Source organism: Scyliorhinus torazame, chromosome 8 (genome assembly GCF_047496885.1).
Source record: "Scyliorhinus torazame isolate Kashiwa2021f chromosome 8, sScyTor2.1, whole genome shotgun sequence".
Classification (NCBI taxonomy): Eukaryota; Metazoa; Chordata; class Chondrichthyes; order Carcharhiniformes; family Scyliorhinidae; genus Scyliorhinus; species Scyliorhinus torazame.
This window is the reverse complement of record NC_092714.1, coordinates 146,086,442-146,103,669: the sequence shown is the minus strand read 5'-3', so window position 1 is coordinate 146,103,669 and position 17,228 is coordinate 146,086,442. Positions and strand designations below refer to the sequence as shown.

At 51.1% G+C, this 17,228-nt stretch overlaps 1 protein-coding gene across 1 annotated transcript in view; it reads left to right on the top strand.

Annotated features, from left to right (window-relative positions):
• Nucleotides 1–242: 242 nt before the first annotated feature.
• LOC140428693 (coiled-coil domain-containing protein 122) overlaps nucleotides 243–17,228 on the top strand; it is a 98,613-nt gene continuing 81,627 nt past the window's right edge. The window contains exon 1 of the mRNA XM_072515426.1: nucleotides 243–359. Within this exon, the coding sequence (XP_072371527.1) occupies nucleotides 243–359 (117 nt within the window). The remainder of the gene's footprint in view (nucleotides 360–17,228) is intronic.

Here is a 17,228-nt window from a genome sequence, read left to right as displayed (position 1 = left end):
TCTGCATGTCTACATATCATGAAATGAAAATCACTTATTGTCACAAGTAGGCTTCAAATGAAGTTACTGTGAAAAGCCCTTAGTCGCCACATTCCGGCGCCTGTTCAGGGAGGCTGTTACGGGAATTGAACCGTGCTGCTGGCCTGCCTTGGTCTGCTTTCAAAGCCAGTGATTTAGCCCTGTGCTAAACAGCCCCTAATTATATCTGACACTAATTATATCTGATTTCTACTTTTTGAGGTATGGCTGGACAAAGCACACAGCTCTCACTTTCGCAGATAGTTAAAGAAGTAGCACAACAACAACATCAACAAACAGTAGAGGCAGAAAAAAGCAAGAGCGTTCTTAGTAACTTGCAGGTAAATTGGTTTATTTTGCATCGAGAAAACATAGTTTCGCATTAATTCCTGTGTACCGTGCATGCTGTTCTATAGTCAGGATCTTGAAAAACATGGGCTCAAAAGCATATTGTAGATGCGAACATGATATCAATAACTTGTTGTACAAAGGTAAAATGAAAAGCTGTTATTTATTACTTACAACTGACAGGACCATAATCAGAAAGGTTGCACTCTTGTGCAGGCATTTTGATAAATTAGTGAGGAAAAAACATGATTTCTCTTGTTCAATATCTTGTTCATTTCCACTGTCAATCTTCACAAGTTGCCTTTTCACAGAATTGCAGAATTATTATGGCGCAGAAGGAGACCATTCAGCCCACCATGTCTGCACGGGATCTCTAAATGGACACTATGACTTAGTGCCATTCCCCTGCCTTTTCCCCATACAGCTGCACATTATTTCTATTCAAATAATCATTTAATGCCCTCCTTAATACTTCAAATGAACCTGCCTTCACCACACTTCAAGGCAGTGCATTCTGAATCTGAACCATTAACTGTGTGAAAACGTTTTTCTCACATCATATTTTCTTCTTTTGAAATACATTTAAAACTTTGCCCTCTCGTTCTTGATCCTTTTAAGAGCAGGAACAGTTTCTCCCTTTCTACTCTGTTCAGCCCCCTCATGATTTTGAACACCTCTATCAAACCTCCTCTCCAAGGAGAACTGTCCCAACCCCTCCAATCTATCCTCAAAACTAAAGTTTCTCTTCCCTGGAGCCATTCTTGTAAACCCCTTCTGCACTCTCTCCAATGCGTTCAAATCCTGCCTTTAGTGTGATGTCCAGAACTGTATACAATACTCCAGCAGAGGCCTCACCAGTGTTTTGTCTAAGTTCAGCAAAACCTCCTTGCACCTATTTTTTGGGGGAAATTTAAAGAACCCAATTCAGTTTTTTTCCAATTAACGGCAAATTTAGAGTGGCCAATCCATCGGGGCGAGACCCATACAAACACGAGGAGAACGTGTGCAAACTCCACACGGACAGTGACCCGGGGTCGGGATCGAACCCGGGTCCTCGGCAGCAGTGCTGACCACTGTGCCATCCTCGTCCCTATGCACCTATTAATAAATCCCAGAATACAAGATGCTTTATTAACTCTTCTCTCCATCTGTCCTTCCACCTTCAATGATCTAGGTACATATACACCCAGGCCCCTTCAGCACCGCCTTAACAATTCCATCCTTTTTTTTTGTTGTCTGTCCATGTTTCTCCTACCAAAATGCATCACCTCACTTTTCTATATTGAACTTCATCTTAAGTGTGGAGCTATTGGATGTTGAGTCCTTTCTTATAGAATCATAGAGTTTTTACAGCATGGAAAGAGACCCTTCGGCCCATTGTATCCTGCCGGCCATCAAACACCTATCTACTCTAATCCCATTTTCCAGCATTTGGCCCAGAGCCTTGTATGCTATAGCATTTCAAGTGTTTATCTAAATATTTCTTAAATGTTGTGAGGGTTCCTGCCTATACCACCATTTCAGGCAGTGAGTTCTAGATTCATGTGATCACATCCCTCACACCTAGGGGTCTGTCTAATGTTGGACAGAGTCATGTGCACAAGCAAACATGGAGACAGTTCCTACCTTGAACCCTTTACTGCATATATGTACAGAATTCTTGTATTTGAGACCTACCAAATGGCCTTTCTTAAGTGTTACACAAACACTTTTCCCAGTTCTCATGAAAGATGGCTGACCTGAAACATTAGCCCAGATGTTCACCAAATTGGATTGACTCGGGAGGCATTTAAAACTGGAGGACAGGATATGGTTCACAGCCTCTCAGAGGAGTCGTAAGCCCCAGTCTTAAGTCATCAATTTTTAAAAATACATTCAACATTCTGATTGAAATACATTGGGCATGGGTGGCACGGTGGTGCAGTGGTTAGCACTGCTGCCTCAGTGCACTGAGGACCCAGGTTCAATCCCGGCTCTGGGTCACTGTCCATGTGGAGTTTGCACATTTCCCCCATGTCTGCATGGGTCTCATCCCACAAGCCAAAATGATGTGCAGGGTACGTGAATTGGCCATGCTAAATTGCAACTTAATTGGAGAAAAATAATTGGATACACTAAATTGAAAAAGAATACATGAGACATGAATCAATGGAAACATTTCTAAGTGTCGTTTTGGGCATGTTTCACAGGTGTTTCTCTGCGGCCGTGCTGGTGAGATCACGACCCGTATTCATCATCATTTAATGCCGAAAATGAGCCCCGGCATGAACCTCACCATTATTGGTTGCCTCGCCATCTGATTCACCTGACAAGCATCTCGCCACTAACAAGGGGGTGTTGCTTTTAAACGCTCCCTCATCACTCACTCCCAGTAAACACACAAGCATGGCAGCGTACAGACCTGCTCCCCACTTCGATGCCAACCTGGCCAGGCTTCTCACTGCTGTCGATGGGACATCCTCGGCTGGATTCACCGTTCCTGAGACTAAGTGCTATCGCTGGGGCAGGTTTCGTGGAGTTCTATGACAGAAAAACTGGAGGCGCACCTGGACCGATTCAATGACCGTCAAGGGACTAGCACCGGCGCCACATGGAACACAATCGATTCCAATGAGAAACGGTGCCGGATTTGCCAGACCCGTGATTGACACGCAGGAGGCTGACAAGCTGCAGCCACATATACACACTTCACTCCTCGCATACACTCATCTCAGCCAACAAGACGGCAGCAAGATTCACAGCCCCAAGGTTCACCGCTGCGGAACTGGAGACCCTGCTAGATGCCTTGGAGAAGAGGCGGGCGACCCGGTACCCTGGGGTGGGAAGGAAGCTGCCAGCCGCCGGGTCTGGACACAGGTGGAAGAAATGGTAAGCGGCCTTTACAACAGGGTCCGGACCGGCCAGCAGTGCTGGAAAAAGCAGCACAACCTCCTAAGGGCGGCCAGGATGAGAAGGCATGTCATGTGAGAGTATCCTTTAAGAAATGAGTGTTTAAGAAATGTACCTTTAAGAAATGGAACTGCTCATATTACTGGAGTGATGTCAGAGTATGGGTGGAGCTGAGCTCCACTTCTGCGTTTTAGTTTCAGTTTGAGAACGCTTGGATGTGTCTGAGCTGCACTGCTGTTGATCTCTGTCATGAAGGACTATCTCTTAATCATTTGGTGAATTCAGAAAAATTATAAATGTTTTCAGACTTGAATGTAAACCCTAGTGTGCTCCTGTTTGAAGGTTTGTTAAGCCTTTGGGTGTTAAAAGGACGGCATACAGATTACTTAGTGTTGTATTCTTTGGGGGGTGTATTTGATTTACTGGTTGCTAAGATGTTCACTGTTTGTTTTAGAAAGATTGACTTGAGTTCATGGAATAAACATTGTTTTGTTTTAAAAAATACTCGTCCATTTCTGCTGTACCATACCTGGAGAGTGAGCCGTGTGCTCCCCATGCCACAATCTATTAAAAGTTGTGGGTCAGGTGAACTCCATGATACACTTTGGGATTCTCTAAACGTTGACCCATAACAATTGGGGGCTCGAAGGGGATAAATGTCTATCTATTGGATTGGCTTAGTGAACTTAAAGACAGTGAGGGGTGAGCATATTGTGGTTGCTTTTCAGGTGTGGTATTTTTCAGTTTAAGTGGGGAATGTGTTGTGGACAATAGCTCTTTCAGAGGCTCTGAAGTTTTTGGGGGCGGAGACGGTCACACGCAGTACCTTACGGACAGAGACTAAAAGCAGACTGTTAGATTCGGCAAAAACATTGCAGTTAACATTACCTGACAAAATGCGAAAAGTTGAGGTAATTATGGCGGTGGTTAAGCATTTAAAGTTGCCTGAGATACAGTTTGATTCATTGGAAATGGCAAAAATTTAGTTGCAAATTAAACAAATGGAACATGAGAAAGAATTAAAGCAGCTTGAATACGAAAGAGAGAGAGCGGAAAGAGAAAGAGAGAGAGGAAAAAGAAAAGGAGAGAGAAGACACGAGAAAAGAAAGAATAGCCCTAGCAGAACAAAAAGAAAAAGAAAGGGAGATACAGATCAGGGAAAAAGATAAAGAGAGAGAGTTTGAACTTCAGAAAATGGCCATGAAACATGACAGTCAGTTAAAATTGGCATATGTAAAGGGAAATGTACAGATGATAGTGATGAGGATAGTGAGAAAGAGCGTCAAAGTCGAAGGCTTGGTGGGAATCTATTTAAATATGTCCAAGCATTGCCAAGGTTTGACGAGAAGGCGGTAGAAGCCTTTTTTATGTCATTTGAGAAGGTAACTAAAGAAATGAAATGGCCACAGGACATGTGGGTATTACTGATTCAAACAAAGCTGGTAGGTAGAGCTAGTGAAATGTTTGCATCACTACCGGAGGAGGTATCTGAGTCGTATGAGGAGGTGAAAAAATCCATCTTGGGTGCATATGAACTAGTGCCTGAAGCCTACAGACAAAGGTTTAGAAATTTAAGGAAAGAATTTGGTCAAACGTACATGGAGTTTGAAAGGCTTAAACAGAGTAATTTTGATAGGTGGATAAGAGCTTTGAAAATAGACCAAACATATGAAGTTCTCAGAGAAATTATAATGTTGGAGGAGTTTAAAAATTCAATTCCTGATGTAGTTAGAACTCATGTGGAAGAACAGAGGGTTAAAACTGCGAGATGAGCAGCAGAAATGGCAGATGATTATGAATTAGTTCATAAATCAAAGCTTGGTTTCCGACATCAGTTTCAGCCTGTGAGGGATAGAAACTGGGGACATGAGAAATACTCAAGTGGTAAAGGTAAAGGTGATCTGATGGGAAATATTAAGGAGAGTTTACCTCAGGTTAAACACAAAATCCAGGAGGATGGAAAAGAAATGAAAAGTTTCAAATGTTTTCACTGTAATAAACTAGGCCATGTAAAGACACAGTGTTGGTGGTTGAAGAAAAGCACTGGGAAGACTGATGTGGTAAAACAGGAAAAGACAGTGGGGTTTGTTAAAGTGGTAAAGGAAATCCCAAGTGAAGCGAAGGAGGTGCGAAAGATTGTACAGCCTGATCAAGAGGTGATTGATACGAAGGTGCCAGATGTATTTAAAGAATTTACTTGTGTGGGTAAAGTTTACTCATGTGTATCAGGAGGAGCAGGTAAAGAAGTCACAACTTTAAGAGATACGGGAGCTAGTCAATCTATCATGGTCAGAGATGAGGAGTTATGTAGTTTGGGAAGAATGTTGCCAGAAAAGGTGGTAATATGTGGAATTCAAGGTGAGAGGAGTAGCGTTCCATTATATAAGGTAAAGTTGGAAAGTTCAGTGAAGAATGGTGAAGTGATAGTCGGAGTAATTGAGAAACTATCTTGACCAGGAATACAGTTTATCTAGGGTAATGATATAGCTGAATCGCAGGTGGGAGTGATGCCTACTGTGGTTGATAAGCCAGTGAAAGATCAGACAACTGAAGTGTTGAAAGATGAATATCCTGGGATTTTGCCGGATTGTGTAGTAACAAGGTCGCAAAGTCACAGGTTCAGACAAGAGGAGAAATCAAAAAGTGAAGATGAAGTTGAAGTGCAATTATCAGAATTTTGTACCCAATTTTAGCAGTGTGGTCGCTCCACTGACGGACTTGCTCAAGAAGCGTAACAAATTCCATGCAGAGTGTCAACAGACATTTGACGGACTGAAGGCAGTGTTTTTTTAAAAATATATATATTTATTAAAGTTTTTTAACAAAACAAAACACTTTTTTCCCCTTACAAACAATAACCCCCCCCGTAACAAGATAACACAAAATCGCCCTGAGCAAGATATATACATGGTAAGATGATATATTTACAGAGCTTTATATACTGGCTCTCGCCCGTTCGTGCCAATTTCCCCCACCCTCCATGTTATCCCCCGCTCGTCCGTCCCCTCAAGCAATCTCTCGTTCCCCCCCCCCCCCCCCCCAGGGTTGCTGCTGCTGCTGACCGACCTTCCTCTAACGCTCCGCGAGGTAGTCTAGGAACGGTTGCCACCGCCTGTAGAACCCCTGCGCAGACCCCCTTAAGGCAAACTTCATCCTTTCCAACTTTATGAACCCAGCCATGTCGTTTGTCCAGGCCTCCACGCTCGGGGGCTTCGCCTCCTTCCACATTAGCAAGATCCTTCGCCGGGCTACCAGGGACGCAAAGGCCAGAATGCCGGCCTCTTTCGCCTCCTGCACTCCCGGCTCGTCCACTACTCCAAATATTGCTAGCCCCCAGCTTGGCTTGACCCGGACTTTCACCACCTGAGATATTGCACCCGCCACTCCTCTCCGGAACCCCTCCAGTGCCGGGCATGACCAAAACGTATGGACATGGTTCGTCGGACTCCCTGAACACCTTCCACATCTGTCCTCTACCCCAAAGAACCTACTCAACCTCGCCCCGTCAAGTCGCTCTGTGAACCACCTTAAATTGTATCAGGCTGAGCCTGGCACATGAGGAGGCGGAATTGACGCTACCCAGGGCATCAGCCCACAAACCTTCCTCGATCTCCTCCCCCAGCTCCTCCTCCCATTTACCCTTCAACTCTTCTGCTAGCGCTTCCCCCTCTTCTTTCATCTCTTGGTGTATTGCCGAAACCTTGCCCTCCCCGACCCATACACCCGAGATCACCCTGTCTTGAATTTCCTGTGTTGGGAGCAGCGGAAATTCCCTGACCTGTCGCCTGACAAGAGCCCTCACCTGCATATATCGGAATGCATTTCCCGGGGGTAGCTCAAACTTCTCCTCCAGTGCCCCTAGGCTCGCAAATGTCCCGTCGATGAACAGGTCCCCCATTCTTCTAATCCCCGCCCGGTGCCAACCCTGGAACCCCCCCGTCCATCTTCCCCGGGACAAACCGATGGTCACCCCTGATCGGGGACCACACCGAGGCTCCCACTGCACCCCTATGCCTTCTCCACTGGCCCCAGATCCTTAACGTTGCTGCCACCACTGGGCTCGTGGTGTACTTTAATGGCGAGAGCGGCAACGGTGCCGTCACCAGCGCCCCCAAGCTCGTTCCTTTGCAGGACGCCATCTCCATCCTCTTCCATGCCGCCCCCTCTCCCTCCATAACCCACTTACGGATCATCGCTACGTTTGCTGCCCAGTAGTAGCTCCCTAGGTTTGGCAGCGCCAGCCCTCCTCGGTCCCTACTGCGCTGCAGGAACCCTCTCCTTACCCTCGGGGTTTTGTTCGCCCACACAAACCCCATAATACTCCTACCTACTCTCTTGAAAAAGCCTTTGGTGATCACGATGGGGAGGCAATGGAACACAAACAAAAACCTCGGAAGGACCACCATTTTTACCGACTGCACTCTACCCGCCAACGAGAGCGGCAACATGTCCCATCTTTTGAAGTCCACCTCCATTTGGTCCACCAACCTCGTCAGATTCAGTTTGCCTAGGGCCCCCCAGCTCCTGGCTATCTGGATCCCTAGATACCGAAAACTCCCCTCCGCCCTCCTCGGCGGTCAGTCCCCTACCCCTCTTTCTTGGTCCCCTGCCTGTAGTACAAAAAGCTCGCTCTTCCCTACATTGAGCTTATAGCCCGAGAACTCCCCAAACTCCCTCAAAGTCTGCATGACCTCCACTATCCCCTCCATTGGGTCCGCCACGTACAGCAGCAGGTCGTCCGCGTATCACGACACCCGATGCTCTTCTCCCCCGCGGACCACCCCCCTCCATTTATTAGACTCCCTCAGTGATATGGCCAAGGGTTCGATCGCCAATGCAAACAACAGAGGGCACCCCTGCCTCGTTCCTCGGTACAGCCGAAAGTACTCCGACCTCCGCCGGTTCGTCACCACACTTGCCACCGGGGCGCTGTAAAGGAGCTTAACCCAGCTCATAAACCCTCCCCCGAACCCAAACCTACGCAACACCTCCCAGAGGTACTCCCACTCAACTCGGTCAAAGGCCTTTACCGCGTCCATAGCTGCCACTATCTCCGCCTCTCCCTCCTCCGATGGCATCATTATCACGTTTAAGAGCCGCCGCACATTCGTATTTAATTGCCTGCCCTTTACAAATCCCTTCTGGTCCTCATGTATCACCCCCGGGACCCAGTCCTCAATCCTCGTGGCCTGCACTTTTGCCAATAGCTTAGCGTCCACATTAAGGAGCGAAATCGGCCTGTACGATCCACATTGCAGTGGGTCCTTGTCTCGCTTCAGAATCAAGGAAATTGTCGCCTCCGACATTGTCGGGGGCAGGGTCCCCTCCTCTCTTGCCTCGTTAAAGGTTCTCATGAGTAGCGGGGCCAACAGGTCCGCATACTTTTTATAGAACTCCACCAGGAACCCGTCCGGCCCCGGGGCCTTCCCCGCCTGCATGCTCCCCAAACCCTTACTCAGCTCCTCCAACCCGATTGGTGCCCCCAAACCAGCCACCTCTTGCTCCTCCACCCTCGGGAACCGCAGTTGGTCCAGGAATCTTCCCATCCCCTCTTCCTCCCCTGGGGGCTGGGATCTGTACAGCTCTTCATAGAAGACCTTGAATACCTTGTTTATTTCCGTTGCACTCTGGGCCATGGCTCCCCCACCAACTTTGACTCCCCCTATTTCCCTCGCTGCCGCACTCTTATGGAGCTGGTGTGCCAGCATCCGACTGGCCTTTTCCCCGTACTCGTAGGTCGCCCGCTGCGCCTTCTTCCACTGTGCCTCCGCCTTCCCCGTGGTCAACAGGTCAAACTCCGTCTGTAGCCGTCGCCTTTCCCCAAGTAATCTTTCCTCTGGGGCCTCTGCGTATCTCCTGTCCACTCGCAAAATCTCCCCCACTAACCTCTCTCTTTCCCTGCCCTCTGTCTTCTCCCTATGAGCCCTGATGGAGATTAGCTCTCCCCTGATCACCGCCTTCAACGCCTCCCATACCACCCCCACTCGCACCTCCCCGTTGTCGTTGGCCTCCAACTACCTTTCAATACACCCCCTTACCTTACCACACGCCACCTCATCTGCCAACAGTCCCACATCCAACCGCCATAGCGGGCGTTGGTCCCTCTCCTCTCCCAGCCCCACTTCCACCCAGTGCGGGACATGGTCCGAAACGGCTATGGCCGAATACTTGGTCCCTTCCACTCTCGGGATGAGCGCCCTGCCCAGCACAAAGAAGTCTATCCGGGAGTATGCCTTGTGCACGTGGGAGAAGAAAGAAAATTCCCTGGCCTGCGGTCTTGCAAACCTCCATGGGTCCACTCCCCCCATCTGGTCCATAAACCCCCTGAGCACCCTGGCCGCCGCCGGCCTCTTTCCCATCCTTGATCTGGAGCGGTGTAGTGTTGGGTCCAGCACTGTGTTAAAGTCCCCTCCCATTATCAGTCCTCCTACCTCCAGGTCCGGGATGCGCCCCAACATGCGCTTCATAAATCCAGCATCATCCCAGTTCGGGGCGTATACATTTACCAACACCACCCACGCCCCTTGCAACCTACCACTCACCATCACGTATCTCCCTCCATTGTCCACTACGATAGTCTTGGCCTCAAATGACACATGTTTTCCCACCAGAATTGCCACCCCTCTGTTATTCGCGTCCAGTCCCGAGTGAAATACATGTCCTACCCATCCCCTTCTTAACCTAACCTGGTCCGCCACCTTCATGTGTGTCTCTTGGAGCATAGCCACGTCTACCTTCAGTCCCTTCAAGTGTGCGAACACTCGAGCCCTCTTCACCGGTCCGTTCAGGCCCCTCACGTTCCACGTTATCAGCCGGATTGGAGGGGCTCTCACCCCCCGCCGACTCGCCATCTCCTTTTCTGGGCCAGTCCCGTGTCCGCGTCTCCCTCACCTCCATCCCGGCCACCTCTTCTGTGTCCCATTCCCTTTCGGCCAGTGCAGCAGCAACCCTGTTTCACCCCCCTTCCCTCCCCCCCGCTAGATCCCTGTCTAGCTTTTTTGCTCCCCCATATCACTCCCGTAAGTCAGCTGACGCCTGCTGACCCCGGCTTCCCCCGCCATCCCTTTGACCCCCCCGTGTGGGAATCTCCCCATCAGTAGACGTTCTTACGCTCCCCCTTCCCACCTTTCTTCCCGCACGCGGGAGAAAAACCACGCGCTTTCCAGAGCCTGCCCCGCCCCCCCTGACACAGCATCTGTTGCGGCCTTGTCTCTCGTCCCCAGCCCATATAACATTCCTTGCGCGTGCTTGCCCCCTATATACAACCGCCATCATACTTCAACCCTCAAATACCCCCCACCCTCACAAACCCTCAATTAGAGTCCAACTTTTCAGTTAATATAAAGGTCCACGCCTCTTCGGGCGTTTCAAAGTAGTTGTGTTGGCCGTTATATGTGACCCATAGTCGTGCTGGCTGCAACATTCCAAATTTCACTCCTTTCCGATGCAGCACCGCTTTGGCCCGGTTGAAACCCGCTCTCCGCTTAGCGATCTCCGTGCTCCATTCCGGGTATATTCTAATCTCAGCATTGTCCCACTTGCTGCTCCGCTCCTTCTTGGCCCATTTCAGGACCCTCTCTCTGTCTGTGAACTGGTGAAATCTCACCACCATCGCCCTTGGCAGCTCGTTTGCTTTGGGCTTCCTCGCCAGCACTCGGTGCGCCCCTTCCAGCTCCAGCAACCCCGGGGGAGCCTCCGCGCCCATCAGCACCCCGATCATTGTGCCCGCATATGCCGCGGTGTCGGCCCCCTCCATTCCTTCTGGGAGACCCAGGATCCTCAAATCATTTCTCCTCGACCTGTTCTCCAGGTCTTGGAGTCTTCCTGCCCACGTCTTGTGTAGCGCCTCGTGCCGCTCCACTCTCACCGCCAGGCCCAAGAGCTCGTCCTCATTCTCACTCACTTTTTCCTGGATCTCCTGGATCTTCACCTCGTGGGCTTTCTGGGTTGCCCCAAGTCCTTCAATTATTGCCAGCATAGGCGCCACCATCTCCTTGCGCAGCTCGTCGAAGCAGCGCTTGATGAATTTTTGCATCTCTTTGTCCCCGGCCACCGCCATTTTGTTTATTTTACCCTTCTTCTCCCGCTGCTCCAGTGCCGTCTTTTTGGCCGTTTCGCTGCGGGTCCGGTCCATACAGGTTAGTGGGGACCTCTCTCCTCTCTTCCCCATGGGTTGGCTGTGTGCAAAGTCCCGTTGGGGCTCTTCTATCGAGCCCGAAAGTCCGTCTTCGCGGGAGCTGCCGATTCGTGCGGCTTAGCTCCGCATAGCCGCAAGCGGAAGTCGACTGAAGGCAGTGTTAACCACTGCTCCTGTTTTAGCGATATAAATTACACCAAACCATTCAAAGTGGCGGTTGATGCGAGTGATGTGGGTGTAGGTGCGGTGCTTGTACAGGACGACGACGAAGGGCTAGAGTAGCCTATTGGTTATTTTTCAAAGACATTGAATTCGCACCAGAAAAAGGTATTCCACGATTGAGAAGCAGACTTTGAGTTTGGTGCTGGCTTTGCAACATTTTTACATTTATGTAACCAGCAATCCGTCTCACACCGTTATAAATACTGATCACAATCCGTTGACATTTTTGGAGCGATTCCGGAATAACAATGCAAGGCTGTTTCGCTGGAGTTTACTGTTCCAGCCATTTCATTTAAAAATAGTACATGTGGCAGGACGAGAAAACGTGATAGCTGATGGTTTGTCACGAATGTGATGAACGGAAGCAATTTCCGTTGGAGGACGAAGAAGGAAAAAATGGACTATATTATTGTAGCTGTTTGCATGTGTTGTTTTTTGAAACAAAAAGTATATTTACTGTGTGCATTTCTTAAAGGATGGTGAAAAGGTGAAAAATGAAAGCATCTTGAAATTGGTGGGGGTTTTTTTTTCTTGGGGGGGAGGTGTCATGTGAGAGTACCCTTTAAGAAATGAGTGTTTAAGAAATGTACCTTTAAGAAATGGAGCTGCTCATGTTACTAGAGTGATGTCAGCGTGTGGGTGGAGTTGAGCTCCACCTCTGCTTTTAAGTTTCAGTTTGAGAAAGCTTGGAAGTGTCGGTGAGCTGCACTGCTGTTGATCTCTGCCATGAAGGACTATCTCTTAATTATTTGGTGCATTCAGAAGAATTATAAATGTTTTCAGTCTTGAATGTAAACCCTAATATGCTCCTGTTTGAAGTTTTTTTTAGCCTTTTGGATGTTAAAAGGACGGCATACAGATTACTTAGTGTTGTATTCTTTGGGGGGTGCATTTGATTTACTGGTTGCTAAGATGTTCACTGTTTGTTTTAGAAAGGTTAACTTGAGTTCATAGAATAAACATTGTTTTGTTTTTAAAAATATTCGTCCATTTCTGCTGTACCATACCTGGAGAGTGAGCCGTGTGCTCCCCATACCACAATCTATTAAAAGTTGTGGGTCAGGTGAACTCCATGATACACTTTGGGATTCTCTAAACCCTGACCCGTAACAGGCAGCACTATGCCCCTGGCACTAACCGCCATCCCACACACCCGTAACGCTACCCCTATCCTTACCCGGAGGGTGGCCGAAACCCCACCCTGCACCACATGTCGGCACCCATACCAGCTGCCACGGCAGGGTGCCCAGCCTTGGGCTGCATGTGTCAGACCGTCTAACACTGCGTTTTCTGTTCCCCCCCCCAGGAGAACCGCTGGAATAGGGAGAAACTGGAGGGGTACCGCCAGCCCCTCACCGCAGCAGAGCAGAGGGCACTGGATGTGGTTGGCGGGCCCGAGGAAAGGGCAGTCGACGGAGTGGAGATCGGTGTCTGGCGAGGAAGTGGGACCCCACCGAGTTGCAAATTCCCATGGCATGTGTGTCACCACCCCACCCCACCCACCACCACCTCCACACTCCTTTCCACCAACACCCATACACCTCCTTCTCCAACACACTATCTCCCTCCTCCCAACACACCCCACTACCCTCCCCCCAACATACCACACTACCCCCTCCCTTATACACCCCTCTACCACCACAACCCGCAGTCTAAATATGCATCTTGTCTTGAGTCTTGCAGTAGCTGCTGGTGATGGGGTGGGCTCTTCTGGTATCTCCAACCCCAGCCAGAACCAGAACCCCAGGTGCCAGTCAGCGATGAGGATGACACTGATACGGACGGAAGTCCTCGGCCCACAAGGACACCCCGGAGCTCGAGTCAGGTGCAGTTGGAGGAGTCCAACTGAGGCCCAGGACAGGGCTGCCCGCGTGCCAGGGCCACCTGGACATTGTAGTGGTGCTTCTGAGTGTGGCCCAGTAACAGCGGGCCATGGCTCAGAATGTCAGAGGCATTGGGCAGGCACTGGCCAATGTGGCACAGACACAGGTGGAGGTGGCACAGTCACTAGTTGTTGTGGCACACACCCAGAAGGTGGTGACACAGTCGCAGCGTGATGTGGCGCTGTGCCAGATGGAGGTGGTCGACTCCCTGTGCTCCATGGCTGCGAGCATGCAGCCCTTGGTCTAAACAGCAGTGGACCTTGAGGACTGGCAGCGCCAGGTGGTGGGAAGCCTCAGGAGTTGGCTCCGCTCGCACCTCCGAGTCATGGAGTAGCTCGGGGGCCATCGGGCACCCCGAGGGAGAAGGAGGTAATGGGGCTCGAGCCCGTAACTCCCACAAGGGAGGTACTGGAGAACCGCAGTGCCTCGGACTCCCCCCTTCTGTCACTCATGCACCTGGTGGGCAGTGGTGAGAACAGAGCAGCACCACACCACCTGGGACACCCAAGCAGCAGCCGGGCCCATCCAGGTCCAGTCGACCTAAAAGACGGGCTGCCAAAGGGGATTCAGATCACAGGGTAGGAATCACAGCAGGCCACCTCCAGTCCTGATGTACCATCTGGGGATCCACCTAGGCATAGCATTAGGACCCATGAAGCCAGAAAAGGAGACACCAGTTTAGTTGGCACGGGTGCAGGGCACAGTTTAGCGATGGGGCTAGGGCTCAAATCTATATATGTTTTCACATTAAACACCTGTGTACAATGTTACAACTTGCCTCGGTGCTCTGTCAGAAGATTGTGAAGGGTTGGCTGGTCTGCGTGCAGAGGGAGCATGTTGGAAGGGAGGGGTGGGGGTGATGGAAGGACGGATGTTGAAGGTGGGCTTGGCCCAGGGACCACGGTTCAGCCAGCACTCTTTACTCCGGTGCCCACCACCCTACCTTTCCTGTGGATTTAATGGGACCATGTGAAGGAATGGCCAGCTTGCATGCAGGGATCACCCAGGTGAACAGTGGGAAGTGCTACCATGGAGAGGGGTCAGACATTGTCAAACAATGTGGAGCACCAGAGCTCATCCCTGAGTGGGTTGTCATCATCCGTCATCTCACTGACCATATCTGCTGTGACTGCCAACCCAGGGCCCCACACCCCGTGGTGAGGGGTAGGAATCGCAGAGGGGATTGCAGGTGGGCGATAACCAGGGGCGGGGTGCCTTGTGGATGGGATGCGGTTTCTGGTCCCCTGGCCAGTCCCCCATACCCAGTGAACCTGGAGGTGATCAGAACGTCCTGTGCGCATTGGCTGCATGGGTGCCTGCCCGGGCCCGATGTCATACTTATGCTCGCCCTTTTCCGCATCCTTCTCATCGGACGAGATCTGACGTTCATCCTCCTCCAACACGTCACTTTTCTGCTGTGCAAAGTTGTGGCGGACGCAGTAGGCCACCACGATGTGGCGACTCTCCCAGTGCCACACTGGAGGGTCCCTCCAAAGCTATCCAGGCATGTAAACCGCATCTGAAGGATGCCGAAGCACTGCTCGATGTCGCCCCTGGTCGCTGCCTGGGTGCCGTTGTAGGGGGTCTCCTCGTTGGTGTGTGGCCTCCAGATAGGTGTCACCAGCCACGACTGCAGTGGGTCGTCCTTGTCGCCCAGCAGCCATCTCCCCTCCCGGGGGTACGCCTCGATAAGGCCATGATGAAGGCGCCATGCACACTACCTGGGTATCGGGCGCAGATGTGCATGATATACAGCTGATTGTCATACACTATTTGCGCATTCAAAGAATAGAACCCCTTTCGGTTTGTGAAGAATAGCCTGTCATGTGCAGGTGCTCTTAGGGTTACATGCATCCTGTCGATCCCCACCTGGATCCTCGGCATCTCTCGATGGCGGTAAACCCTGCTGCCCGGGCATCCTGGTTGGCTCAGTCCATGTTAAAATAGATTTATTGCGTGACTGGGCATCTAGGGCTGCCGTGATGGCGAAAATGCACCTGTGCACTGAACTTTGTGAGATCTCAGACAGGTCCCTACTCGGCACCTGTAAAGACCCCGTGGCATAAAGGTTCAGGGTGACCATTACCTTAATGGCCACCGAGAGTGGGTGTCCTCCCCCATACCCCCACGGTGTCATCTGCGCCACGCAGATATGCCCCTTTGCTCAGCCGGAATCGTTGAAGGCATGACCTGTCCGGCAGGTCCTCGAATGACAGTCACTACCGGTACACATGAAGCCTCATGCGGCACTTCCTTTGCACCTCCTCCTCCACAGACTGTTGGGCAGCTGGCTCTCCATCCTCACTGGCTGTCTCCTCTTCCTCTGGGGAGGTGCTGCTGCTGCAGCTTCCCCCTTCTCGAGCAGCTCCATCTCGTACAGCTGCAGTGCTGCGATGACTAAGAGGAAGGCCACCATTACTGGTGAATTCCAATTCCACTGTCCTTATGAGGTGAAAGGCTGACATTTTCGCATGGTGCGCACCCCTGTGCCCAACCAGGTCCAACGGGCTACATGGTGGCCCTGGTTGGTACTCCAGACCCTGCCCCCCCACTATCCCCGCACCCCTGGCCCGCTCAGTGCCTGGCACCATTGGGACCTCTGTCCCTAGCGCTCATCCCTGCTTCCAGGGTACTGTCAGTTTGCATTGCCCTTGCCAGCATTATGCTCTGTAGTCCTCCTGTCCAGTGCCACCCTGTGGGGGATACTGTGGGCATTGCCCTTGGGCAGGCCGTGTGCTGCCCCACCATCGGATGGCAGCCGGTTGGAGAGGATGGTATGGCGGAGGGTGGTGAGCATAGGCGATGGGGCAGGGGCATCCACACGGCTGGTGGCATTCTGCAGAACCCACGAGCCTGGGTGGGTGGTCAGTAGGGTGGTCAGCAAGATTGCAGGCTTCAGCAATGGCAGACCACGCCCCGTCTGCCCATCTCCTCGTCCTTTCCTCTCTCTCCCCCCCCCCCCCCCCCCCCAGCAATGGCAGAGCTACCTCCAAAGCCAGCTCAGCCAGTGTCAGGACCGGCAGCCTCTGCATGTCCTGTCTCCTCTCATCAGCCATGGCGCCTGTTTCCCGATTTTTAAAATGGACCTCACGTCGGGAATTCTCCCCAGTGGAGGCGGAGAATTGTGGAGGCCCCGGAGAATACCAGGTCAGGCCAGTTAATGATATGCAAACAGCGTTTACTGTAGGTGCTGAGTAGAACGTATTGACGCCGCTCTTGAGGCACTGGAGAATTGCGATTTGGCTTGTACCCGGCGCCGCCACGATTTTGGGGGCAAAACCAATTCTCCGCCTAATCGCCTTTCCTGATTTCGGCGACAGCCAAAGGAGAACCCCGCCCCCTTTTCCCCTGAGGAGATCGGAGGCTCAGCGGCAGGGCCAGCATTGCCTCCTGGGAGGCAGTGGCAGCCACTGTCAACGCGCGCAGCATGACCAGGAGAGCCCGACGTCCAATGTTGGAAGAAGACCAGCGACCTCCACCAAGCTGCAAGGGTAAATTACCACCTCTCTCCTGGCATCAGTTCTGACTGCCACCACTGACATTCCCAAACCCCCACAGATCACTGGCTGACACCTTGCACCCTCCTCACACCGATCTTTGTGCTTGTTCATCAGAATCCACTGTCACTCACCAGCACAATCCCTTCATATCCAGGTACAGTGCCCACACATGCCTAATGCTATAGACCCCCCACAACCATTAAGCATATGACTCACGGGCAGCATGGTGGC